General features: G+C 48.6%; 2 protein-coding genes across 5 annotated transcripts in view; both read right to left on the minus strand.

The window, feature by feature from the left end:
• Nucleotides 1-1,253: 1,253 nt before the first annotated feature.
• Nucleotides 1,254-22,869, minus strand: NGB (neuroglobin). Of its 2 annotated transcripts, none has more exons than XM_054827039.1 (4): nt 22,846-22,869; nt 5,975-6,086; nt 4,341-4,460; nt 1,254-3,540 (listed from the first exon to the last, which is right to left on the minus strand). In XM_054827039.1, exons 1-4 carry the CDS (start codon nt 22,866-22,868, stop codon nt 3,394-3,396), a joined length of 402 nt encoding a protein of 133 aa, XP_054683014.1. In that variant the 5' UTR covers nt 22,869; the 3' UTR covers nt 1,254-3,393. The 2 variants fall into 2 exon arrangements, with proteins under 2 accessions (XP_054683014.1, XP_054683013.1); XM_054827038.1 differs by lacking the exon at nt 22,846-22,869 and adding an exon at nt 7,480-7,746.
• The window catches only part of POMT2 (protein O-mannosyltransferase 2), a 29,801-nt gene continuing 21,154 nt past the window's right edge, over nt 17,951-26,597 (minus strand). For all 3 annotated transcript variants that reach the window (XM_054827029.1, XM_054827028.1, XM_054827030.1), the window contains exons 17-21: nt 26,470-26,529; nt 26,155-26,260; nt 24,393-24,533; nt 23,646-23,760; nt 17,951-23,069 (exon numbers count right to left, since the gene is read on the minus strand). In XM_054827029.1, coding sequence (XP_054683004.1) covers nt 22,964-23,069; nt 23,646-23,760; nt 24,393-24,533; nt 26,155-26,260; nt 26,470-26,529 — 528 coding nt within the window. In that variant the 3' untranslated portion in view covers nt 17,951-22,963. The remainder of the gene's footprint in view (nt 23,070-23,645; nt 23,761-24,392; nt 24,534-26,154; nt 26,261-26,469; nt 26,530-26,597) is intronic.

Here is a 26,597-nt window from a genome sequence, read left to right on the forward strand (position 1 = left end):
CGGCTTGCGGCTCTCCTGGCCCTCACACCAGGGAAGCTCATCACAGCCTAATGAGGTTGTGTAAGCCCATCACGCTGCACCTCCGCCACTCTGGCCCTCAGAAACGCACTCACCTGATTACAGCCTGCACATACAAAAGTCCCTCACAGCCAGGGCCGAGCAATTGCACGGTGTCTCCCACTGCACCGGCTGGCATCAGGCGGTGCCAGGAGCATCCCCGCAGGGCAGCAGCCAAGGCAAAGGGGTGGTTTGTGGGCGCCATGGCAGCCTCCATGCTGGCACAGGGAGTCGAAGATGGGGGTGCTGCCGGGGGGGGTGCCACGCTGGCCCTTCCCTGTAGTGCTGGGTTTGGGCTCCCATCACCAGCCCTGAGGCTGGCAGCTGTGCTGCAGGCCAGGAAGAGCTGGAAAATTTGTTTTAGAAATTAATCACAGGGAGGATTTCTTTGCATTCAGATCTCTGCTGCTCTCCTCACCCTTCACAGCCCATCACATGTTGCCCTGCAGAACAAGCCCCATCCTAAACGTTGCCCAAGGCAGAGCAGCGTGGCTTTCCCAGGATGCTCACCATGCTCTCCTGTGGCAGGGCTGGGATTTCCAGCTCTCAGGACATGCTATTACAGACCTGAAGCTGGCTTCCTCGCTCTAGGGACCATCAGTCAGGGACTTCTTCAGTGCCTTCTCCCAGGGCTGGAAACCCACCATGTCAAAGCTAGAACATGCCCCAGGGAGACAGGACCTCCTGCATCCCCACCAGCTGCTCCCTGGGGCAGGGCTGTTAGGGCAGCTCCACAGTCCAGCTGGCAGGGTGGATGCCGCATGGAGCCGGGCAGGACTTTGCACCGAGGCCGTGCCCTGCTGCTGCAGGCAACCAGCAGTGGGTGACCAGCAGCAGGTGAGCTGATAGTATCTCAAAGAACAAAAGCAGCATCTGAACAACAGAAAAGGGATTTTTAGGCCAATTGCTTAAAATTCAAATTCCATTAAAGATTGTTAAATTTGAAAGTTAATGAGCAATCAGCAGCAGGATGCCTTGCTAGCCCCTCTGCTGCTCATCCATTTAATTACAGTGCACAAAAGCTCCCAACAGACATTTGGTGCTGGATGCCTTCTCATGTCAGTCGAGCACTCACAGTGACCAGTATCTCCAAAGCTAGAGGCAACAAGAAACCAGTAAGCCCCTCTCTGTCATCCTTTTTTTTTGGCTTGCTTAGGCCTTTTATATTAAACATAAAGCAACAAAAAGGTCCGAGACGCGCTGTTGTTCTTTATTAAACAGTACAGCTGGGTATAAGAGGCACACAGACAAGTTTAGTTCTCTTGGGAGTTACACAAAACGTGGTACAGAGAAGTCAAGGAGCTGGGAAAGCTAGAGGGAGCAGGGATGGTTTGGGGCAGTAACACCCACACTCCACCCATCACACAGCTGCCTACTTGTCACACAGAGCCAGAAGGTCTCCCCCTGTGATGCTGAAGGCTGATACCATAGAACATGGTTGCAAAGAGGATGTCCCCATTCCCAAACCCTCCTGCCCCATACCATGCCATCACAGCCAGCGTCTCCCCCCAACCCTGTCTCCTGCATCCCTCACTGCCTGGCACAAGAACAAGGAGGACCTCACCTGACCCAACTGATGGAGAGAGCCATGGGCCAGGATGCACAACACCACGCTGTACGACTGCAGGAGCAGAGCCTGGTACCGCAGGGAGGACAGCGAGCATCCTACAAGGGTTTGTTCACTGCCTGTTCCACAACACCCCTCAGCTCCCCTCTCAAACTCAGCTGGAGGGCTCCTTGCTTGCTGGAAGCCCACGGCCACCACCAGACCTGGTGGCAGGAAGCCTCATCTCACAGGGCACCCCATCATCCCCTCCATGGCATGGAGCTGGGAGACCTCAGCTGCAGCTGCAAGGAGCAGGCAGCCTTCTCCTGCCCCAGAGTGGAGGATGCCTGAATATAGGAGGAACGGGTCTCTAGAACAGGACCATCTCAGCCCTCAATGCTGGGCTCCTCCTGCCCTGAAGGAGCAGCAAAAAAAGGGCACTGCCTGTAACGGAGTACTTGCTCCAATGTCCTTGCCCTGGGGCTAGTGAAGGCTGGAAATGTGGTTCTGCCTGTCCCACAGTGACTTCCCCATAAAGATGAACTCTTCTTCAAAGTGCTCAAGTTCAGCTCCCCCCAGAGCCTTCAGGTGCTGCCTCTCAGCCATTTCCTGGGATTTCTTCTGGCAGACGCTGTCTTTTCACTCCTGTCCTGACACAGCCACTGCTGCATGCACCTAACTGGGTGCCTTGCTCTGCTCGGAAGCGGCCGTGTCTCAAGTGTGGCTGGGAGGGATTACTAAAGGGCACTGTGTGCAGCTGGGAAGCGCTCCAGGTCCTGACAGCATCAGCAGAGAAATTCCAGCTATGCTTCCTCTGGCCAAGAGCCAGAACGATTTCTGGAAGCTGTTGCCATGACATGATTGCAACCTTCATTTTTATTTTAAGACATCTTTTCCTTGTATTTACTTTATTCTCCTTAACACAAAGCAGTAAACAGCCACCACTGCTGCTGCCTTTCAGCTGGCTCTGAGGCTAAACCAACCAGCCAAACCAACACAAAGCCTTTCAGCTGACAGCCCAGACCTGCTAAAAGCAGCCTCACCTCAGGATTAACGTGACCAAACTGCTTGAATCATCCCTAGGAAACGCGTTGAGTTGTGGCCAGCGTGACATGAAGAAAAGCCATGGATCCCATCCAGGGGAGAGGCAAGGCAGAAAAGAGCACCGGGATTAACCATCCGGTAATGACATGTTGGTGAAGAGAAAGAGGGAAAAGCTCCCTGCAAAGTTTGGGGAGGGCGGCCACATGGCACAGCCAGCTCCCACCTCTGCTGCCCCTGTCCCTGGAGGGACCCAAATCCGCCATTGCCACAGCTGAACTGGCCACAGCAGCGTGGCAGGAGTGAGCAGTGCCGGATCTCACAGGTCTCAACACAGCAAGTAGGATCTCGGGCAAATAAGCCCAAAAGGCCTACGCTAGCTGTCATCTAACTAGGGTGGGTAGCAAGAGGAGGGAAGATGAGCCAGCTAAAAACCAGAGTGGGTATATGGGTGTTGGTGCCTCAGCTAGCCCAAAGGAACTTGGGGCAGGGCGGCGTACCTGTGCTGCGGCACTCCTAGGCTTTGCTGCAGAGACGTGCCCTGCCAGCCCTTAGCAAAGGCAGAGATGTGGCCATGTCGAAGCAAGGCGGAATCACTGGGAGAGCCCCGAAGCACATGTGACTGGAGAAGACAGCGATGGACTGGTGCATGGGGAAAGACAGAGGTGGAGAGAGGCAGAGAACGTGGTGTGAACACTCCCCCTGCCCAGGACCGCAGTGTGGTCAGAGATGGGCATGGCTGACAGGACCTAGTCCCCTTCTGGGAGGGTCTCCCAGCCACGTTGCATGGCTTTCACCACAGCACCGTAGAGTTTGCTCCAGGCCTCCCGCATGTCTGGGTTGAAGGCAGCGCCGAGGCATTTCTCCAGCATATACAGCAAGGACTCGCCAACAGTCTGCAAACCAAAAACGGAGACATCAAGCTCAGCACCGGGGGATGACATGAAGCCCCTTCTCTCGCTTCACTGCCTTTTTGGGCTTCTCCCATTGCAGGGCAGCTGCTCCTCCTCCACCAGCAGGGCCAGGCCACCCCAGCCCTGGCTGCTTAGAGGGGGCCTAGAGCCAGCCTATGCCATCCCCTTCCCTATGCTGCCCCTCACCAGATACCACAGGTAGTGGTATTAGGAGGGAGCCATGCATTGGTTAGAAGCCTTTCCTTCAACCTACCCTTCCCCACCACATTATCCAGCATTCCCGTCCATGGCTGACAACAGGAGAGGACTAAGCAAGGGCTTAATATGGAGGATGCTCCTGTCTTACTGCCATGGAGGAAGCAGGGGCTGAGGTGCAGCAACCCCATCCCAGCGCGGACAGGGAGAGGTAGATACTCCCTTTCCCAGGTGCGGTGAGGTTTGCCCAGAGCATTTGATGCAGAGATCCAGGGCCGAGGGCAAAGGCTGAGCCTGCAGCCCTGTGTCACAGGAGACTCTGCAGTGCCCCAAACCGTGGTCCTCTTCAAACAGGGGAAATGCCTTGCTCCCCTCTATCCTCCTCTGTTTGAGGGGAGCTCAAGGGTTTGCCTGATTGAGCCAACATCACTATGCAGGTATCAGCAGCTCGGGGTCTGCCCTGAGCCACCAGCTTTCTCTCCAGCCAGCTGAACCCAGCAGGTGGGCACAGAGGGATGGGGACAGCCAAGGGCTGCAGGCAAGGCTGCATGAACACAGCCACAGGGGGACAAGAGAGGACACCTCACCGAGAAAGACTCGACCTTCACACCAACTGCCTGATGCTTCTTGCCTAGGTTGCAGAGATACTCTTCCAGGCAGGACAAGTTGTCCAGGTGGCTCACAGCAGCATCGATCACCAGCATCACCTGCAGGAGCACAGAGGCAGAACAGCATTAACAGCAAGGCTCTGCTGCTCTCCCAGAAGAACAAAGAGTCTGACCCCTCTGCTTCACCCTTCTCAGCCTGACCACTTCCCAGCCCAGCAGATGCCCTCTGAGCTTTCCTTTGCTCTACTGTGAGCTGTGTGTCACATCAGTGAGGCACGCTGGCAGCAGCGCACACACCACATCCTTCCATGGGATGCTGCCAGAGGTAACACAGCAAGCAACACTGCTGACCTCCCTGTCCCAGAGAGGGTAAACAGCGCTATAGCAGAGCATTTACGGGCCCAGAGCTAATGCTGATGCAGTCATTACAGCTCTTAGGACCCCAGGACAACTGCAGAGGAGCTCTGGAAGTTGCCAGGACCAGAGCTTCCAACTAGAATTTGCCAAGATGGTGCAATTGTGAAAAAAGCAACTCCAATTCTAAGATCAGGCAGGGTATTTTGAGGAGATGGGGTGGATAGTGCAGCCAAGAGACCTGGTCTGGTAAAGCAAGTACCACGATGGTCTCCCAGGAGCATGAAAAGTCAAATGGAAACAGGACAGAAAACAGTTAATGAGGGATGAAGGGAACAGACACACCAAATTAGAAGAAGAGATTAAAGCCAGGGCATGGTTAGCTTGGCAAAGCCAAGAGGTGATAGAATTGTGCTCTATAATTTCAACAGGGAAATTATCTGCAACAAGAGCAAAGAGCTATTTCAGCTCAAGGCAATAATAGCAGAAGTAAAAATGGACTTAACTTTGCCAATAAACAGAGGCTGGAAAATAACAAAAAGCTTCAGCTATCAGAGGAGCGCAGTCCTGAAACAGCCTCTTACTGGTTTAAAGATGGAGCCACACAGTTTATGACGGCATCTGCAAGCCAAGACTGTGCTCTGCCCTGGTGTGGCTGCTCTTCAGGGCTCAGCAAAGGGTCTCCGCTGCACCGGACGTAATTCTGTCCATGCATGAGCTCCTCCAGATGACATCAGCATTGCTCCTCTCCCTATTTCGGGGGGAGGTGAACGCGTATCGCAGCACTCCCCCAGAGGCTATCCAAGAGACAGCGTGGGCATTCTGGCTCTGCAGCCACACCAACAGCCTCTCCACAGTAGTGGAGAAGGCCTGGCCCACTGCCCAGCTCTGTTGTCAGCATGCGGCCAAGCAGAGGGCTCCAGCCCTTGTCTGGACAGGAGCGAGCTCACTGAGGCACTTCCACCATAGAGCTTCCAACTTTCACAAGAGCCAGTCCACTCTCAGATGAGGGCATTGAAATTAGCATGGTGCTTCTTACCCACCACAACCCACATATTCATCCCTTTCCCACTGTTGTAGGGCACTTTGTCCCAGCAATAGCACCTTCTGCTAGCATGAATAACCCCCTGTAGTTACCACCTCAGGAGGAGACTTCCCATGCTTTCCCCAGTCAGACACCCCATAGTCCCAAGCCATTGCCTAAGGGCTTCCTCTTCCACAGAGGCCGTGCTCTGGCCATGCCACGGCCCCTCTCTCACCTTCCTGATGTGATCCAGGAACTCGGGGGCAGAGAGGCACTCCTGAGGGCTGGCAAACTGCTTGCAGTTGTACTGGAAAAGGGGCAACAGGTCAGGATCCAAGTCAAACAACCTGCAACAGCAAAAGAGAAACCCCCACCTCACTTCCTCAGCTTTATTTAGAGTCCTGCTCACTCCAGGAACAACCCCATCAGCAGCACACCTGCAGCCCCCCACTCTGCCTCCCTTCCCACCTACTGATCCCTCCCCACCTGTAAAGGACCCAGAAGTTCTGAAAAGTCTTAGTTTGGGGCAATCCAGGTTACCTACAGTCAAAAAAGTCTTTATTTCTCTAGCTCGCAGTCCCAGCTCTCAGATACATGTTTATGGCACCTGAGGACCAGTCCCAGCTTGCTGGAATTCCTCCAGCCTGGCCCTTCTCCCCAAAGCCTTGGCTGTTGTCTCAACTCTTCCCATTCCCACTTCGTGATCCCCTTGAGCCCCAAAGCTCCCAAATCCAGGGAAGGCCTGCAAGCTCCAGCAGCCGACTTTCCTACTTGAGCAAGGGAGCATGTACAAACTCAGCTAATGCCCCACTCTCCCACACCCTCACCAGCTCCCATTTTCCCCCCTCATCCTCCCTGCCAGTGTATGCCAGTCACATACGGGTCTCAGTAGCAGCCACCCAGGCAGCTACAACAGGCTGATGCTGTCCATGGAGGCCACAGTCTCTCTTCTCCCCATCCTGCACATTAAACCACCGAATCCCTCTCCGCTAAAACTCCCAAACATTGCTGTTGCTGCTCACAGCCCTGCTCTGTGAGGTTTGGCTCCTGCCTGCTGTGCCCCGCTCTGGAAGCTGGTCATCAACTCTCTGGCCATTCTTCTTAAACGACTTTTCACAGATTTTTCCATTTTCTCTTCCCATAATCGAGACGTTAATCTGCTCAGGAGAGGCAAGGAGTTGGGTTTCAGCCGTTCCCCCTAGCACACCGTTTCCTCTGCCCTGAGACCGAATCCCTCCCCAGCGGCCAGGTCTTTGCCCGGGGCTGCAGAGCGCCGTGCCCGGGACTGTTAGGAGGCCCCTTCGATACGTTCCCCAGAGCTGGGCAGGCACAGCAGAAGTAACGGTGACAAGGCAGGGGATCAGCGGGCAGAAACGCACAAAACCTGCCCGCTGCCTCTCTCCCTCGCCCTCCATCTCCCCGTAACAAAGTTCTCACTCGCGGAGGGTGGGAAAGGCCGGGAAGCAGGGCGGAGTGGACGGCCTTCCTCACGCCACTGCCCCACGGCAGCCGCGGCTTCGCGGTGGAGAGGCTTCAGCCCCGCGCTGCTCCCTCCGGACCGCCAGCCCCGGGGAGGGCAGAGGCGGCGGGGCACGGGAGCCGGCCGGGAGCCGTCGCCAAGCGAAGGGAAGCGTTTCTCTCCAAGAAGCGGAGCCCGTCCGTCCCCCCACGGGTCGGTTCGGGCGGACGGCCGGGGCTAGGGTGCCGGTGGCCGCATCCCGTCCCCGCCGCCCCGCTCACCTGGTGAAGAGGACGAGGCCGTGCTGCACGGGGCTGCCGCTCACCCGCTGCCAGCTCTCCCGGATCAGCGCTCGCTGCCTGCCAGACAGCGGCATCCCGCTCTCCATGGCGGGGGGACCTGCCCCTCGCCGCCCGAGGCGAGGCGCTGGCACCGCTCGCTCCGCGGGCGGAGGGGCCGCCGAGCGGCAGCCGCCCGCCCCTCGCTCCGCCGGGGGGGGCGCCGCCGCCCGCCGCTGCCCCCTCGCACCCCCGGGCGGGCGGCGCCGCGCTCACCTGGGCGTCTCGCCCCCGCGCCCCCCGCCGCGGCGGGCATCCGCGCTCCGCCCCTGCCCCTGCCCTTGCCCGCGGTGGGCCGCCAGCACCGCAGCTCCCCGGTGCCCTTCTCCTCCACCCGAGGCTTCCCCGACCGCCTCACGAGTAAGGAAGATTTCACTTTATATTTCCCACTCAGGGGAAGGAGGAAAGAAGAAAAAAAAAAATTCCCCAGCCACCCCTCCCCGGGTTCGCAGCCGCAGGGCAGAGTAGAAAGTTTAGCTCATGCATGGTTGACAGTTCCCGATCTGCCTGATTTTACAAGTGAAGCAGCAGGCAGAGCACTGCTAGCGAGGGGGCCCGGACCCAGGCGTCCTTGCTCGCCGTTCAGCACAGCTCCCTACGAGCTCAACTTTGCTGTGGAGGTCCTCAATGATGCTCCAGCACTCCAACACTACAGCCACTTCCACTGAGACTCAGGATGCCCTGCAGCCACCTGCTATCTCCACAGGCAGATGCAGTCTAGACACTGCAAGATACGTGTTTAATTAAAGGCTAATTAAGCCAGCTGAACCAGGCAAAGTTGTTAATAACAGAACAGAAGACATGCCATCTTTGTCAAACATGTTCAGGACACCCAGCTTCTCTTTATTGCTCAGACAAAGGGAAACACTGCTTTTAATTTGGCCCCAGGATTTAGGCAGCATGGAGGAAACAAAGCAAGAAGGGGCAAGCAAGGTCTCAAGCAGCACAACAAAACCCAGGGAAGCCGGAGCAGTCATGCAAGTAAAGGTTTTCCGAAGGATGTGAGCAACACAAAAGCACAAATATTGCTGAAACCGTCACAGTCTGCTCTGAAATAACAATTGTGCTGATCTTATTACAACTTCTGGTTCTATACATCCAACTTATTTCTTGTACTCAGGAGAGAAGACAGCAGCCTCTGACCCAACCCAGGAGCACATTGACTCAGTGTAGGCAGAAAGGAGGATCTTCTGGTTGAAGTACTGAAATTAATCTATGGAAGGAGACAAGTTCAAAGGCACAATGCTACATCCTCCGCCCTGGCCCCAGCTTGTCTCCCAGGGGCCTTTCTCCTAAAGAGCCAGAGTGACAGCACTGACTGCAGTGACAGCAGGAAGCCACTGGAGACGTCTCTGCAAGTGCCAGAATAAATTACCTGTTGTCTCCGGATTTTGAGACCCCACATTCTTAGCACAGACCAGACAAGATGCTGTATAGGAAAAGCTCCATATGCATTACAGGAAGCTGGAGAACCTTATCCTCTTGAACAGTCCAGCAAACTCACAAAGAAATTAAACTGTCAGATGGGACAAATGCTTCAGATCTCTGGCTACTGAGCCAGAAAACAAATGAAGTTCCAGGTTTGCTGTGTTTAGAATGCCATTGCTAGAAAAAACTTAATTAACGTCAAAAGTCCCAGGTCCTGGAAAGATGCAAATGGTTTCTGTTAAAAATATAGCAGTTTAGCTTTCATGATAACTAAGAAAAGCCTGAAAAAGCATATGATCTCTATGCATCTATATCCTCAGAGAACAGGGGATAAATAGAAAGCATTCAATAATAAAGAAAAATCACAAGTTACAAGGGCACCTCATGGTTGGGGGCTCAGAACATCTTGCAGCTTGCCAGCCTGCAGTGCTTCCTGCTGTTGTCCACCATCCACTGGTCCACAACAAGCTCCCACTAAAAACAGCATCTTAGCTGTGTGGTTGCAAAGGAAACATTCACACTGGGATTAATGACAAATCAGTGCGATAACTGCTGAAGCTGCAAGGAGTCTGAAAGAGCAGCGAGAAACATCAGGTTAACACAAGCCTGGCAGTGCCAACGCAAACATTAACCTTTAGCTATCTTACAGCTGATCAAGCGCACCGGTAAAGAGCATGAAGTGTCATCCTGTATGCATCTGCACCAGCTACTCTGACATTTCAGCCTGTTGTCACAACCACACAGCCATGGAGCTTCACCAGAGCCTGGCTGGACAGTTCAACCTGACCCTGCTAACAAGAAAGGGGAGTAGAACAAGGCAGTGCTGCGCTGCCAGGGCACTGGAAAGGAGAGCGGAGAGTCCTCCCTAGACCACAGGATACCAAGGAGCAGAGTTGAAGCAATTACATGCAGTCAGAGCAGCAACCGAGGCTGAATATTTGCCTAGCAACATTTTGAATATATTCAGAGCTGGCTGATAGAAGAGGAAAAGAAGCACCACAAAAGCAAGTTGTTGTAGTTAAGAGTGATCAGCTCCTAAAGCTTACTTAGGATATGGGACACCTTTCCTTGGGTCCATGCAGGCACCGTACCAGCTATCACATCCCAGAGGAACAGTGAAATACAGGTTCAGCCATCATTCCTGATGGCAAGAGTATCTCAGACAATAGCAGTGAAGCCATGGCAGCAAGGGAAAATGGTGGCTCCTGTCCAAAGTCTTTCCCCCCCACACCTTCCCTCTGTGCTGCAGATGGTGGCTGCACGCTGAGTGCTCACAGACAAGGCACAAGTGTCAGAACAGACCAGACAATATCAGCGGCAACAAAAGTGCTGCGCGTGACGTGTCTTCTCCTTCTGTGGAACATACAGTTGCCCCAGCTGATGAAAGAGGCAACGGGCCGGCAACACTGCTGCCTACCTGTTGGCACCCATACCCATGCTGGTATGACACTTAGCAGAGTCTAAGAACCAAAGAGAGTTAATTCCTTCCCTGCACCAGCTCCTTCTGGGTAGGGTACGGCACATTCAGGAGCAGTTTCCCCACCCTCCTTGCCCCTCTGAACAGAGAATCCATTCCTTTGCCAGTGCCTGGGCACTGGTACATGCCCTCTCCCTGAAAAAAGCCAGCAGTTGTTTCCCTGTGACAGCATAGGTCTTACAGCACAGGAGGGAGCTGTAAGGAGGGACTTGAGGTGGGAGACAGGGAGAGCTCAAAGGTAAGAAACATCTGAAACCACCATTCACGTGACTTAAAAGAGCGAGGGCTGGGGAGACACAGTGCCCTTCCCTGCGTGCCAAGCAGCTTCTCCCTCGCAGCTACGTGGCTGTCAGAGGAGTTCCTCCTGCTGCCACGGCACTGAGGTGCTGACAGCACAAGTGGAGTCTAGAGAGGATTTAAAGTACAAGGGAAAACAAACAAGAAACCTCCCTTCTTGTTCAAGTGTTTTGTGAGCCTTCAAGCATGAGGAAGCCCCTGGATGCATCAAGAGGTTAAGCACTGCAAACGTTTCCACAGTCTGAAGGTTTCCTGTGATGGTCCCCAGCTTCCTTGGCTCCCAAGGCTGGCAGCTCAGTTCTTTTCTGAGATGTTCTTGGATTTCTACAAGACTGTCCCTGGAGCTGTCATGAGTGAAGAACAACCAGGTCAGCAGCACAGGCTGCTCCAAAATCATCTTTAGGCCACTTGGAAAAAAGGGGAGGCAGCTTTCTGGAGAAACTCACTGACCCAAAAGAGAAAAATAAAGTGGTTTTTTATGCTTTGGAAGAACACTAATTTATATAATGTTTTTAATTTGCAGTGGGTCTCATTATTGTAATCTACAGCCCCCTTCAAATTACAGAACCAGCACTCATAACTGCCCCTGCCAAGTGTCGGCTTTACTTCTTCAGTGCCCCAGTTTACCCACAGGGAAAGAAACTTTCCCAGTCTCCTAAAAGGGTGTGACAGAACCAGGAATTATCTCACAAACACCAGTCCCCAACCCTGCACTCGGGGCTCAGGGCACTTGGAGAACTGACCTCCCTCCCCAGGGACACACCATCAGCCTGGCCCAGGGATGGCTGCTTTGCACACGCTGCTGTGGCACCGTCAGTATTTGTCCCAGCTGCTGTACCAACAAACCCAAATCCCCCTTTGGACTCCTGCTCATTTCCAATACTACATCTGCAAGGCCTCATGAATAATGCCACTCTGATCTAGCTGCTTCAGGCTCCCTGCTCACCTCGGAGACAGACTCCTGGGCTCAGCTAATCCCCTTTCTTCCTCCTTGCCCCCAGTCTGAAAACCACAGACCATGACGGCTCCTTCTTTCCCCAGACTCCCATCCCCATCCTCAGGTGGGAGCAGAAGTCATGCAAGTTCCCAGCAGTCTTCTCAAGCTACCCCCTCAGGCCATGGTGCGGCACAGCTCAGCAGCAAAGCAAATCACAAAGTGCAGTTGCATAACAAGACGACAGATGCAGGAGGGAATAATCTTGCCCATAGAACGATGAAGGCAACAGCTGCAGAGCTCGCTGGCTGACAACGTGCCTGCGGGGAGCGCAGGGCAGCACTACCGACCTTGAGGATTTGGGCTAAGTGGAGAGGGATAGGCGGAGGGAGGAGGAACAATGTGTGGGAGAGGATTCAACAGTAGAATAAAATAAAAACATATCTTTTGACTTTGATTTGCTCCTAGACATCTCCAGGTTCATCTTGGATCTCCCAGGGCCATCTGGCAATACAGGCAGGTGAAAACAATCCAAGGCTGACAGGGCATGAAGCGGGGGAGAGAAGCCAAACAGGACCACACAGAGAGCTGCTAGCCTTAGTATTTTTCACTTATGAGGCTGTTGGACCAGGTCTGGCCCTTACAGATGCTGAGACCTTACCTTGGTTGTTATTCACCTTGTGCTCTCTAGCACAGTGATAATCCACCAGTTGCTACCACCACCACCAGGCTATGATCTTCCAAGAAGCGACCTCCAGCTTTTGTAAGTCACTCTACCAAAGAGAGTTTGAAAAGCCTATCTACCATGTCAGTCTTGACACACAAGCTGAATTTGATCATAAGACACAACTATAGAGGTCTGTGCACTCCAAGCTGGCAGGATGCAAGCAGATGTGGTCCCAAAGCTCTCCAGCCTCATTAGCTCAACACAGTGCTCTAGCTAATATGCCTGGCAACTTGGTAAGCACTGTGTCAGCACAGTTACCAGGCTTCTGTCCTACCTAGGGACAGGGCACACAGGCTTGGATCTTCCTCCAACTGTCCTTATGCTTCTGGATCATCCTTCAGCTGCCAAAACATCATGGCAAAAGCTTAGTGAAAGGATGCTTTACTCCCTGTGGAGCCGCCTCTGTATTTTTCCCACTGGATTTGTTTTGTTTCATAAGTGCTGCTGGTGCCAATCTTTGAAGTGCTCATTGTCTTCTCTCTGATCTCAGATCCATCTGTTCTTTCCCTCCTTCTTCCAATTTGAATTGATACTATTGACCAGGGCATTTCCTACAATCATTTGATCTACAGCGGTCGCCTCTGAGAAGTGTCTTTGCTGTGATTTATTAAAACAAAGATTTTGCACTTAATTGTGCCCATTCCTCAATGGCAAGGCTGTGTTAGCACCACCACCTCTCGGCTTTGCACTCAGCCATCTGCTCTCAAAGCAAACCCCATGTGTTATTGCTTCTATGTGTGAGATTCCTTTTCTGCATGAGGTCCTCTCCTCCTCACCTAAGTCATTCCTGTTTTGGGGCTCTATCAAACCATTCTCTAGTTCAGTGAGAAATTTTGCACCTGCAAAATCCAGAGTCAAAAATACTTCAGTATTTGTCATGGTTTAGCCCCAGCTGGCAGCTAAGCACCACACAGCTTCTCCCTCAGGTAGGATGGGGAGGAGAATCTGAAGAAAAAGGTAAAACTTGTGGATTGGGATAAGGACAGTTTACTAGGCCAGCAAAGGAAGAGGGAAATAACAACAACGCTACTTATAAAGGAATAAACAAAGCAGGTGATACACAATGCAGTTTGTTCACTGCCCAGAACCCGATGCCCAGCCTGTCCCTGAGCAGTGACCTGTCCTCCCCAGTCAGCCCCCGTTATATACTGAGCATGACATCATAGTATGGAATACCCCTTTGGCTAGTTTGGGTCAGGTGTCCTGGCTGTGTCGCCTCCCAGCTTCTGGTGAAAATTAACTCTATCCCAGCCAAAAATGAGGACAGCGTTGAATAAATATTGTGGCTTTGTCTTAGGAGAATGATGTACTTAGACCACATCATAAAACACTTTCCAATCCATTAGTAACTAGAAGGATGTTAAACAGCAACTGTTGGCAATAAAGACAAAATCAGCAGGCACAGATAGCTTGCACCCATGAGTCCTACAAAAGCTGCCTGAAGGTATCTCTAACCCGCTTATTGTAATTTTATTTTTTTTACTAATGCTTGAAACAAAGATATTTCAGCAGACAGAGTATAAAAACTGGCAATACTCAAAAAGGCCAAACAGGATGATTAAGTAAAGAAGAAACTAACTAGCCTGATAAAAAACAGCATAGAGGAAATAATGAAAAACCCAGTAGGGAGTTTATAATAAAAGCATTTGAAGATCAGCGTAGAACTTTTCAGAGTGATCCATCAGTCCCTGCCTTTCCCTCTCTTCCAAGAAGTGGTCTAATTCTTGATCTGCCTCTTACTACCTCTGTCCTCACAGTTTTTCATTAACTTTGATGTTCCTCATTATGTCTTCATTTCACGAAGCAGCCTTTTTGCTTTCCCCCTCCCCACAACTATTTCATAGCAGCCTTTAGTAGCTTCATTTCTCACTTTCTGGATGCTTCTCTCTTGTATTTGAAGTCCATTAAGAACTTGTTACTCAGCTTCTCATCTTTGGCTTCTTTGGCTCTTCCTGTCCTTGCTTCATGAACACTGGCATAGTTGGTGCTTGTGCTCTTGTTGTCCTTTGTTTAAATTTATCTCCTCCAACTTGCCTCCAATGGGATTTCTCCTGGAAGTTGTTAAATTGTTTAAATTCACTTTCTTCAGCTGCACTGGCTTTATTTGGCTGTTCTCACATAGTTCAGAAGTCTTAAATAAAGATACACCATCTTATGCACGTTGACATTCTCATCTCAACCAGCTCCTCCCTGCTTCTCAGCTAGTTTCTGTCTCCACCTTGTAACCAGACAGTTATTGTCCCTAAAGCAATCCAAAGGATCAGCACACTGCCAAGGTGGGACTCAGCTGACCCAACACAGATGCCTTCATATGGGCAAGTAACCTAAACTCCCTTTCTGGTCAATGGAGAAAACCAGGTACTTCAGAACTATCTCATCCTAAACTACATGGTGGGGGAAAAAAAAAAAAAAGGTCAGATGAATGAAGCCTGAAAACTACCTTTTGTCAGCTGCAAGACAGCAGGATGACTAGCTTTGGGTGAAATCTGGAGATAAAACAACGAGTGCAAGAATGATAAATACGGAAAAAGCAATTTACAGCAATCATAACACTTGGTAGACTATGCCCATTCAGATAAAGCACCACCTTTCTGTTTCCAGAGCATGCATTACACGGGCCGGAGCTACAGAGTTAGAGATAGCATATTAGAAAACAACTCCAAAGTGTACGACAACCACAGTCCTTGGATGTAAGCGAGGAAGCAGTGGTAGGAGCAATGAAGATTTATGGAATTGGGGAGACTGATGTTGGAAGACAGTGTACAGTTTGGGAAACCATATGGGTAAACTGAAGAAAATGAGATAAGAGGCACGGGAAATTTGAGGGCTAGAGAAAGCAACTTGCATTGAAAGTTTCTGTTTGGTTAGCAAAAAGAAGATTAAGCAGCAGCTTGAAGACAGAGCACAAACCACAAACTCTGTATTAAAACACTAGGTTATAAAAAAGCCTCATTCTTGCTGAGGAACATGCAACAGGACGATGGCTGGAATTTAGAAGCCTAGAAACCTGGCAGGTTCAAAACAAATGCAAAATGGAATCAGTCACCAGTGTCCACCCACGTGAGATCACTTACCTGCAGAAAAAAGCCATTCTTCCCTTGGAGGGCAGCAAGAAGTAAAGTTTTACTTCAGATATTACCAGTATTTTCTCAACAATACTTCATGCCTTTTCCTTACAGTCATCTCCCTACACTCTCACACAGCTTCTGTATCAGCAGTCCTCCTTTCCAGAAGGGTAGCCCTGCTCAGACAATATCCAAAGCCCAGCTTGCATTTTCTGAAGCAATACAAAATGTCAATAGGCTTTTCAGTAACCATCTGTTAGCCTATTGTATCACCTTGTGCAGGCCACAGTCCCATTTCTAGCCGTCCTGGCTTTACTTTAGCAGCCCTTGGAACATGTCTAAACAGACTGGTCGGTTCTCCTCCAGCATTGATCTGGGCATCAAATGAGAAGGCTGTATTTTCATAGAATGGTTTGGGTCAGAAGGGACCTCAAAAGATCATCTAGTTCCAACCCCTCTGCTGCGGGCAGGGACACCCTCCACTAGACCACGTTGCCCAAAGCCCCATCCCACCTGGCCTTGAACACTTCCAGGGAGGGGCCTCCACAACCTCTCTGGGCAACCTGTTCCAGTGCCTCACCACCCTCACAGTAAAGAATTTCTTTCTAACATCCAATCTAAATCGGCCCTCCTTCAGCTTAAACCCATTACCCCTTGTCCTGTCACTACACTCCCTGATAAACAGTCCCTCACCAGCTTTCCTGTAGGCCCCTTCAGGTACTGGAAGGCCACAATTAGATCTCCCCGGAGCCTTCTTTTCTCCAGGCTGAACAACCCCAACTCTCTCAGCCTGTCCTCGCAGGAGAGGTGCTCCAGCCCTCTGATCAGCTTCGTGGCCCTCCTCTGGACTCACTCCAAAAGCTCCATGTCTCTCCTGTACTGGGGCCCCAGAGCTGGACGCAGTACTCCAGGTGGGGTCTCACCAGAGTGGAGTAGAGGGGCAGGATCACCTCCCTCGACCTGCTGGTCACACCTCTTTTGATGCAGCCCAGGACACGGCTGGCTTTCTGGGCTGCAGGCGCACACTGCTGGCTCATGTTGAGCTTCTCATCAATCAATACCCCCAAGTCCTTCTCCTCAGGGCTGCTTTCAATCCATTCCTCGCCCAGCCTATAGTCGTGCTTGGGATTGCGCTGACCCACGTGCAGGACCTTGCACTTGGCCTTGTTGAACTTCATGCGGTTCGCATGGGCCCACCTCTCCAGCCTGTCCAGGTCCCTTTGGATGGCATCCCTTCCCTCCAGCATGTCGACCACACCACACAGCTTGGTGTCGTTGGCAAACTTGCTGAGGGTGCCCTCGATCCCGCTGTCCATGTCGCCGACAAAGATGTTGAACAGTGCCAGTCCCAGTACCGATCCCTGAGGGTCACCACTCGTCACCGTTCTCCACTTGGACATTGAGCCGTTGGCCGCAACTTTTTGAGTCCGACCATCCAGCCAATTCCTTATCCACTGAGTGGTCCATCCATCGAATCCGTGTCTCTCCAATTTAGAGACAAGGATGTCGTGCAGGACAGTGTCAAATGCCTTGCACAAGTCCAGGTAGGTGACGTCAGCTGCCCTTCCCTTATCCACAGATGCCGTAACCCCATGATAGAAGGCCACCAAATTTGTCAGGCACGATTTGCCCTTAGTGAAGGGCACCTCCTTATCTTCCATGTGCCTGAGCATAGTCTCCAGGAGGGTCTGCTCCATAATCTTGCCAGGCACAGAGGTGAGACTGACCGGCCTATAGTTCCCTGGGTCTTCCTTTTTACCCTTCTTAAAAATGGGGGTTATGTTTCCCCTCTTCCAGTTGGCGGGAACTTTGCCAGACTGCCAGGACTTCTCAAATATGATGGAGAGTGGCCTTTGGTTTTCCCCATGTAGTTCCACCCCAAGGATGGCAACCCTTTGTTGCTGCTCTGTCACTACAGCCTGGCACAGAGCCAGATTCTGATTTACAGCATTCCAGTTTTATTCTAGACTTTTGCACTTAGTTCACAGCAAGGGCCTCATTTGTACAAAATTGTGCATCAGTCTGATGTTGCAGACACTACACATTCAAAGTAAGAATGACTTACAGAAAAATGTTGGGTTCCTGAATAAAGTGCTCGATCTGTCAAGTGGAGCGTTCATAGGCAACATACCAGAAGCTTGTTGAATATACCCATTAAACCTGACATATTATACATATTTACAATTTAACACATCTTTAATGTGGAGAAATAAACCCACTTCAACAGACAGCACTTTATTCTCATCCAAATGTACCAGTTTCACTTCTGTTGTGCTTATCAGCACATCACTTGGACTGTGATAAAACCCGACCTCCTAGAATTGCAGTCCAGTAACATTTGTATGCTAAAAGGTGATGTAGATCACTATTGTCATAGGTCATACCCTCCAATGGGTCCATTTAAAGTTCATGTTGCTACTTTAAGCATGCATGTGAGGGAAAGGGAAGAAAACCACCTCACCTCAAGATTTAGACACAAAAGAGAATGCTTGAAAGAAGAGGTATTTATTACAAAATTAAATTCCAAGTTCTACCTCATTTTCCACGATCTCCTGTACAAAATACATTTATAGCTCAAGGGAACACTCTCCCATCCACACTGTATGGTGCAGAAATCACACCTCAGAAGAATTAGAAGACATTCAGTTCATGGATAGATGCATGCACACACGCACACACACACGCGCAGCATTAGTAAGAAAGGTTCAGAATATAGGACAGAATAACAGAACCACCCCTCTCACTGCTGCTCCAAAGTCTTGCTCAGTCAGGGGCAAGCTCTCCAAGGATGGTTCTAAACAGTGCCTCTTATAAAACACAATAAACTCACTTGGCAAAGTTTGAGGACCAATTACAAATTCAGCAGGAGTGGTTTCTGTGCTAGCATGTCCCCTACCTCAGCTATTATTTTTGACAATCATAGCCCTTGACATTCAAGCAAAGAGCATAAGGGAGTTAAACAACTCACAACCAAACATGCAACCAAGGTCTCAGTACTTTAAAGACAGAGACAATTTTCAGTCCTGACTGCTTGCAGCCCACAGCCCCCCAAAGAGACCAAGTATGCTAGGGAGGTGGTGTTCTTATCTTCAGCCTTCCTTTCCCAGCAGGAAAGAGCCATATGATGTTCTAACAGTCCACACATTCTTACTCTCATGACACATGCTTGCTAATGTGTGGGAGCGCCACTTAGCCCCAAGAGGGGTCACTTGCTGTAAGGGGCGGGGGGGAATCTTACCTATATTCCCCAGCTGGCAGAAGCACAGGGCATCACTAAGGAGATTTTCACATTGCCAGCAGGATCCTGAGAGAAGGAAATGGTGTTATAATGGTACTTGTGCACAGAGTGCCAACCCAGATGGTAACTAAAATGGGCACGGCCTCTGGAAGGGAAGCCCCTAAGTGTGGCAATGGAGAATTTCAGGTAAATGCCTGTGTTTCCATGTTGGCAGCTGGTTCACTCTCAAGTTCTTTGAAAAAAAGATTCTCAGAGGGATACAGGAGGGACAAAGGGACAGGAGGGAACTGTCAAACAACACATTTGTTTACCTTTCCATAACAAAGTTCTGGTTTTGCTCTCAGTGCACGTGACATGTATTCATCCACTTGGGACACTATGAGGTGTCTTGTCCTACCTCTTGTTCAGGCACCCGTAAGAAATTGATGTACAGCCTAAAAATTGGAGGAGAAGCAAGAGACATGTCCTGTACTTCGGGCATACTTGAAGGAGAAGGAAGGAGGGAGATATAAAAAGGTAGATCCTATCAATGCCCTTCGTGCATTAATAAGCCCCTCCAATCAAGATACAAAAAGAAAACTCTCTGCAGACAAGAGAGTGGTGGTGGCTCTCCCACCTACAGAGCCGCAAATAATGCCGGTAAGCAGTGCATGACACAAAGTCCTCCATCTGGACCAAAGTCAACAACCTTGCCACAGGAATCTCCATTCAAATCCTCCTCAGTCACATCTGTGTCTCATAGCAGTAGTCCAGTTCCTGGAAACAGGCCAGTCCCTGCTGCTGGAATAGGTGGGTACACATAGATGTCCTGAAGCGACTGTTAACAGAAACCTTTTAAGATGGATGGATAGTCTAGGATGAAGCTAGATGAGCCTAGAGGCCTTCTATCTATCCTCAAAAGACTGAAGAGGTGAAAATAGAGTTTACACATAAAAAAGAATTTGAAGCAGGGAACTTGGCAGCCTGCAGCTTTTTGTGATTTGAATCCATGGATACAGTTTGATGAAATACTTTGCCAGTGATAAAAGCAGCCCTGTCAAGCAAAGTTCAAAGAGAGCAGCTGCTCCAGAGAACAGCATCTTCTGGCCTCAGAAAGCACCATTAGCTATTTTCCACATGACTGGGGAAGAGGACTAATAAGCAGATCTCAAAATGAACCTGAACTCATTCCACAAGCACAAATAAGAAAATTGAAGCAGCCCTAATTCCATTCAGAAAGCGAAGAGTGCCCTGCACACATTGCCTCACATCTGTACCACCTGGACATTTTAAGTTAGAGTCAGTAAAGGAATCCTAATTATTATATTTTATTGACCTCAAAGTATTGGGTATCTTCCAGCTACGGCTTGACAGGTTTTGTTTTGAGAAGCAAATATTGAAGATCAAATTCTAACTAAAATAATTTTTCGGTATTTTTCTATTGAAAGAAAACAGAGCAACATCAATTTACACTTAACTTGAAAACTCAACCCCTGGAGTCCAGAGGGTACAGATGAAATATCCGCCCTCTAGTCTTCAAATGCAGACATCTTAATGCATGTAAGTCCAGCATAATTTTTTTTAAAAATAATAAAAAATAAAAAAAGATTCTGCTGGAGGTTGCTCCCTCTTGTGGAATAGCTAGATTTTTTTCACTGTATGCCTCTACCCCTTACCAGCACCTAAGGTCTAAGAAATAGATTAGTTTCAATGCTAATCAAGTGCTCTCAGAGGGTTTCTGAAATGGCAGTCCTAAAGAAAAATAAATCTCTCTCTGTATTGAAACAGAAGCTGGGCTTGTGCATAGGAAGGTGGGATGAGAGCATGACATTTGCCACCTTCAGCTGTCCAAACTACACCCAAAAGATTATTAGCAATAAAGGGTAGAGGGTCCCTGGCCAAGAAACACACTGGCTCATTTTCCTCAGGCAGTTCCTACAAAGCTGAGCCCTTCATAACTGAAGTATTTGAGGTTACTGAGTTGATTTTTGCTTTCCCACAGATTTAAGTTGATGAATAAAGAGTTAGAAACTGTCCGTCCAAAACATCCACAAGTTTCTTAGTTTTTTGTTGTTGTTAGTGCTAATGGCAAGTGTGTGATCGTAAGAGCTGGGAAAAAACCCACACTTTAAATCATAGCTTTTATCAGCTCTTCTGGCAACCCCTCCCCATGGCAGTAGGACTACCTTAGAGAAGGCTCAGGATATATTCAGGATAGCAAGGCTTTAAGCCGATAATCTCACCAAGAGGAGGAGATGCTGAATCACATTGCTACAAAGGCAGCACTTGCACTGCTGCCTGCCATGTTGTCAACAGTTAACAATTCACAGCTGCTGTCAGATCAAGCAGGATCTGAAGAAGTTTGCAGCCTTCTCCCTCATCCTTCTTGCCTATATATCACTTCTGTGAACCCCTGGCTCATGCAGGTGGGAGCACTTCCTGCAATAGCAAGTGGAAAAGAATCATCAAACCCAGTAGCTAATTAGTGCAATGACTTCCCAGCATGTATTACCAGCAGGTGATTAACTCAAAACCTTTAGAATCAAAAGCATAGGTTCATACCATCTGAGTTAGTGTCTGTAGGAGTCAACTTCTGGAGAGAGATGTGACATACCAAGCCAGACCCTTACAATAGCAAGCAGCTGCTTTACTGAACAATGTTATGGATCTCTATTAAAGAGGAACAAAACCAAGTCTGACTGGAGTCTCAGTCCCCCCCACAGAACAACTATGCTAATGCAGCCCTTCTGTGTTATAGGAAATATGTTAGAATTCAAGGTTTGGTAAGAAATGAATGCACAATTCATGATTAAAGATGGGCATGCTCACCTGCTGCTCTCCCTGTACCTGTAATTTTGATGCAAGGCTGAGAAGCAGAGAAAGAACTCTGAAATGAAAGGCTTGATTTCCTTGAAACATACACAAAAGAGTTTTGGAAATATTACTTTGAGACAGGAACACAGCTGGGGTCTAAGTGTCATTCATGTTGGATGCTACAAGGTAGAAACATTGAACTGTGACAAGAAATTGAGATTGGGTGAAAAGCAGGAGATGGAATAAAAGGAACATTTACAAAAATAGACCTAACAGGAGAAAGGCACCTGATAAATAGAATTCTGCTTTCTTAGAAGGGGTGGATTCAACATCCAATGGCTCTTGACACTTAACAGAAAGAATTTTTGCCTGGCCTCACATTTCCTTCAATACAGTAATCTGATGTTCAGCCATCTATGAGAGGGAACTTGCTCAATAATGGAATACAGCGAGCAGATACCATGGCACTGACAGCCAGTTCTGCAGATGCCGCATTCATTAAGATGAAGCCTTCCCCCTAAAAGCACAGGTACTGGCACTGAAATAGCTAGGATCAAAAGATCAATGACAGCTGTCTGTAAGATTTCCAAGCTATCATTTCAGTCTCTAGCACACCCCCAAGAAACTGGTCTTCACAGCATACTGGGGCAGAAAACAAATCACCTGCTATTTCCACTGTAATTTCCTTAGCAGTTTCAGCCAGAACTGCAAAGAAACTACAAAGCACCAAGCTGGAACAGTCTGGCTCTGAGCACAGGCCTGCTAGGTGATTGTTACAAATGACTAAAGGTGACCAGAAAGCAAGGCAGTATACAGGGATAAACAATCTCCATCTCCTCTGTCTGCAGAGGGTCTGGGAGACAGGCAAGGCACAGTGGCTCAGGAGATTTCAAGCAGACCCCTTTCAGTCAGATTCTAAAAATTCAGGGTCAGAACAAAAAAAACCACGGACAGCCAGGGCAGGGTAAAATGGAGGTCCTCAGATACTGATATGAAGCTTTCAAAATCCTCACCATAAGAAAGGTTGTTAATCATGATAAAAATCCTAAAGTCTCAGACACTGTCTGGCTCTCAAACTGTAACAGTGCTTAGATTATGACACACATACACACACACATGTGAACATGCAACTACACACAGCCTCCAACTTGTACTAGTCTGCTGGAATGCCACTGCTGTTTGACTGATATATATTGCTCAAAAGAATTGAGATTTAAGCAGCCAGTTGTCCGGAATACAACCTAAGGATTCAGGACATGAGTCTTTTTAAGAGGACCTTCTCATGGTCATCCTCTGCATCTTCCAATGCAGGCAGTGCAAACAAATGCCAAAGCAACAGGGCTACTGTACCCAGAGTTCTCCAGAGAGGGCATTTTACAGTCACATGTCTCCAAAGCACCAGAATCAGCCTGACATGCAGCAGATCTCATGCTTCTCATCCGCTGTTCCCAGGCTCCCTTTGCTGGCTCTAGAACTCCCAGGAGTCCATCCACCGGAGTCCTGCCATTGGGCTGCTAGGGTCAGAGGCCATGGGTCCTATCATCCCGTAGGACAGAGGATGGAAGAGGTAGAAGCTGTGGAAAGAAATCAAGTGCCCATCAGGGACTGCATAGGTTTCCATCTCAAGAACACTGCGTCAGATTAGTCCATACAGATGTCCAATGGGAACCTTCATTTTTGGGCAGCTCTAAACTCCATTGAGGACCTTCTAATCTCTGCTGAACACAATATATAAGTCGTACACAGTTTTATCACAGGTGGTATTTTCTTTTACAAAGCAACAGCTTTGGAGAAAAGCCAGCTGAAAAAACCCACAGCAATGAAGAATTTGCCTGTATTTGAGGGATCTGGCACCATCTAGCATAGGGACTAGAATCAGAAACCACCTAACTGTGGGTTAGGAGGAGAACAGAATGTTCACACTGGGATAAAAGAAAGATTCCCTGCAATGGAAAGATGTTTTATAACACATTACTGTGACACAGATGCTGAATCTAATAAAATTTGAAGGTTTAGGATTGGGCTTGATGATGTCTGACAAGTTCAGCAGAAAAGAGAGACAAAGGCCAAGGATAATTAACAGGTAGTAAGATTTCCATTGAGACAGTGACTGTCATACATTCAGGAAAAGTTCAGCCTCCAGCACTCACCTGTACGTGATGAGCAGGACCAGTGCCAGGAACCCCCCTCTGTATACTTTTCTAGCTGTAGTGCTGTGTGACAAGAACCCAGCACAGAACTTCAGTAGTGCATCCCAGGTGATTCCTAGGAGAAGGAAGAGGTAGAAGTCAGGAGCAACGTAGAGGCCAAAGAGCAGAGCTGCTACATTCAGCCATAGGCTGGGCTGACAAAACTCTGTTAGCAGCAGCAGACCTTGTCAATCTTTAAATTCCTTTACCTTGATAACCTTCAGAACCATAGGGATTGTTTTGTATCAGCAGAAGGTTCTTTTTTCCTACCTTTCCATTTGAATAAATGCAAAAGAGGATCTGGGCCCCAGCATGCTAACTAAGTTGGTACAAAATCAGAGGAAAAAATACCAAGACTGAATTTTAAACAGACATGACAGAAAAAGTGGAGGCAGCAAACAAAGGGAAGCAACTTGTATGAAAGTATATATAAGAACAGTGACACAACAGAGAATAGGAATCACATCTCTAAATTTAAATGCCCTAAGCACTAGACATGTCTGCCTCTTCAGGGTGGTAACAAAGACAGACAATTTGGCTCTGCAAGCTGCTTCATGAAAAACATTTTGAATTAGTCAGTTTTCAAGCACTTTGCACAAGCAAGGAGTAAACCTACAAAAAAATTATATTGTTTAGTCTGAAAAAGTTCTATTTAACAGAATGTCCCCTGTTTCCCTGCCTTGTCTTCTCCCAGACTCTAGTATTTACCTGTCAACATGCTGGAAAAAAGCATGGCAGGAAAGTAGTGGTGAAAGTAGAGAACTCGGCCCATCATAAAAAAAGGGAGGTAATGAAGAAGCCAGCCCAGCGTGATTTGCCCTCCACCACGTAGCACGACTCTGGACAGTTCTAGAACACAAATAAACAGACTTCAGCAGAGAAAAACTCAACTACAGTTCCTATTTGCAAGCCTTATCACAGCAAGTAAACTCAACAGGAATGATCTTTGCAGAAGTCATGTACTGGTCTGAAATTCCTCCAAGCTTCTGCAACATCCTAGCTGCATTCTTTAGAAACATACCAACATTTTTCAGGGAAATAGTTATCAGAAAAGATATACAAAGACGTAAGTCTCAAGGGACTGGCAGAAGATTGACCGTGCTCTACATTAAGACTGAACTTGCAGTTTCTCAGGACATCCATCAGACAATTAGGTCATTCCAGTTTCTGATGTTTTTATTCTCTCTGTAAGACTGCAAAACATCCAGGTGAGCACTTTGCCAGCCTTTCCTAGAAAGAAATGTTGCCTAGCTTCCAGAGCCTGGGGAAGGGACTGAGAGCTCTGGTGTCTGCATGCAGCTTAGCCAATAGCTTACTGTGTAATTGAATAGTTTCACACCACATTTTAGAATTCACTTTCCACAAACAGATGTACAAAATGAAGCAACCGTTAATGTAAACTGGAATGGTCAAAGTGTGACTTATCAGTGTTTGTGAAAAGCTCTGTAACCTTGGCATGGGATATAATAAAGGATCATTGCATCTCTTGCATTTGTCATTTGCTTTGCATAAACATCAGGAAACATTTCTCTTCTCAAAATATGCTTTTAAGGTCCTGCAAAAGACATTTAAGAAAAGGAAGCCTATTATCAGAAACTTATGGGGGGTAAGTATCTCTATTAGAAAAAACATCTTGGAAGCCTGCAAAGCCAAACAAGCTAAAAACCACAGGACCAGTAGATCTCTGCATCAGGAAGGATTCTCTGACACACATTTTATCACCTTCTCCTACTGATATGTCCAGATCAAATATAGGCTTTCCAACAGACACACATGTGGTCATTTCTGAGCTGCAGTAATCAATTTAACTGAGAGCAACTGTGGCTAGCACATTGGCTCCTGAGCAGTTCATAAGCAAATCCCATGCTAGGCTGGATGATCACCTGCAAAGCAGAGCCAGCACATGAGCCACTAATCCAAGCCCTTGTCTCCTGCACGAAAACAAGGTACCAAAAGCCTAGTGAGACTCCTGTCTTTGGATCACCTTAAGATACCAGCCTATATCCAGAACAGCTCTGTAATCTCCAGCAAAGGAGTGGTAAGACTTTTGAGGAGCCACTGCTCACATCTCCTGCCTGTGAGTCACTTCCAGAGCTCTTCTCTTTGGCTAAGTAGGTGTCTCAGGGCCCTTGCTGACTTGAGGATTTCTGATCAAGTCTTATGGGCTTCAGAAATTTGGCAACTCATCCGGAATGGTATGCCATACAAAAAGAGAGTAATTATTTCTAGTATGGAAACCTTTGTTAACAGTCACACTGTTCAGTGTTATGCTTTCAAAGCACTATATAGCTTAGTGTTTTGTACATACAGCTGCCTTGAGTGCATTTTGTTCAACCTCCAGGGTTTTAATACAATATAAAAAAAAATTTTTTTAATACAGGAGTTCCAAGATGAGCTTTCCTGTATTGGGAAATGAGGATGTTATAATAGGGATTCTATAGTGCAGGTAGGATAGAAAGACTGACCTCACCTTCGAGCTCAGTTGTCAGTTGGACACCTCTCTTCAAGGCCACTGCAGTGGAAACTGCTATCAGAAGATATAACCCAATAGTGACCAGATTTAGCCACCAAATCACCTACACAGGAAAAAAAAAAGAAAGATTTGGGACTTTAGGCTGGACATGCGCATGTGAGAAGAAATGAAAAGCTACATGCAGGCCTAAGAGTACCATGAGAGAGACAGTCCAAAAGGAGGAGGAGGAAGAGAATCATTGTCACTGGCAGAAGCAAGAGTAAGCTAAAATTTGCTAAAGACATTGGCTTGGAACCTCCCACTCCAACTTACCGGGTTTCCCAGCAAATAAACCCGATAATCGGTTTCATTGACACCAGAAAAACGCAGGCCCTGAGGAAACAGACCAGAAGGGAGTAAAATGGGTTTGCATCAATCCAGTTTGTATTTTGTACAGTGTC

This window comes from Grus americana, chromosome 5, assembly GCF_028858705.1.
Source record: "Grus americana isolate bGruAme1 chromosome 5, bGruAme1.mat, whole genome shotgun sequence".
Taxonomy (NCBI): Eukaryota; Metazoa; Chordata; class Aves; order Gruiformes; family Gruidae; genus Grus; species Grus americana.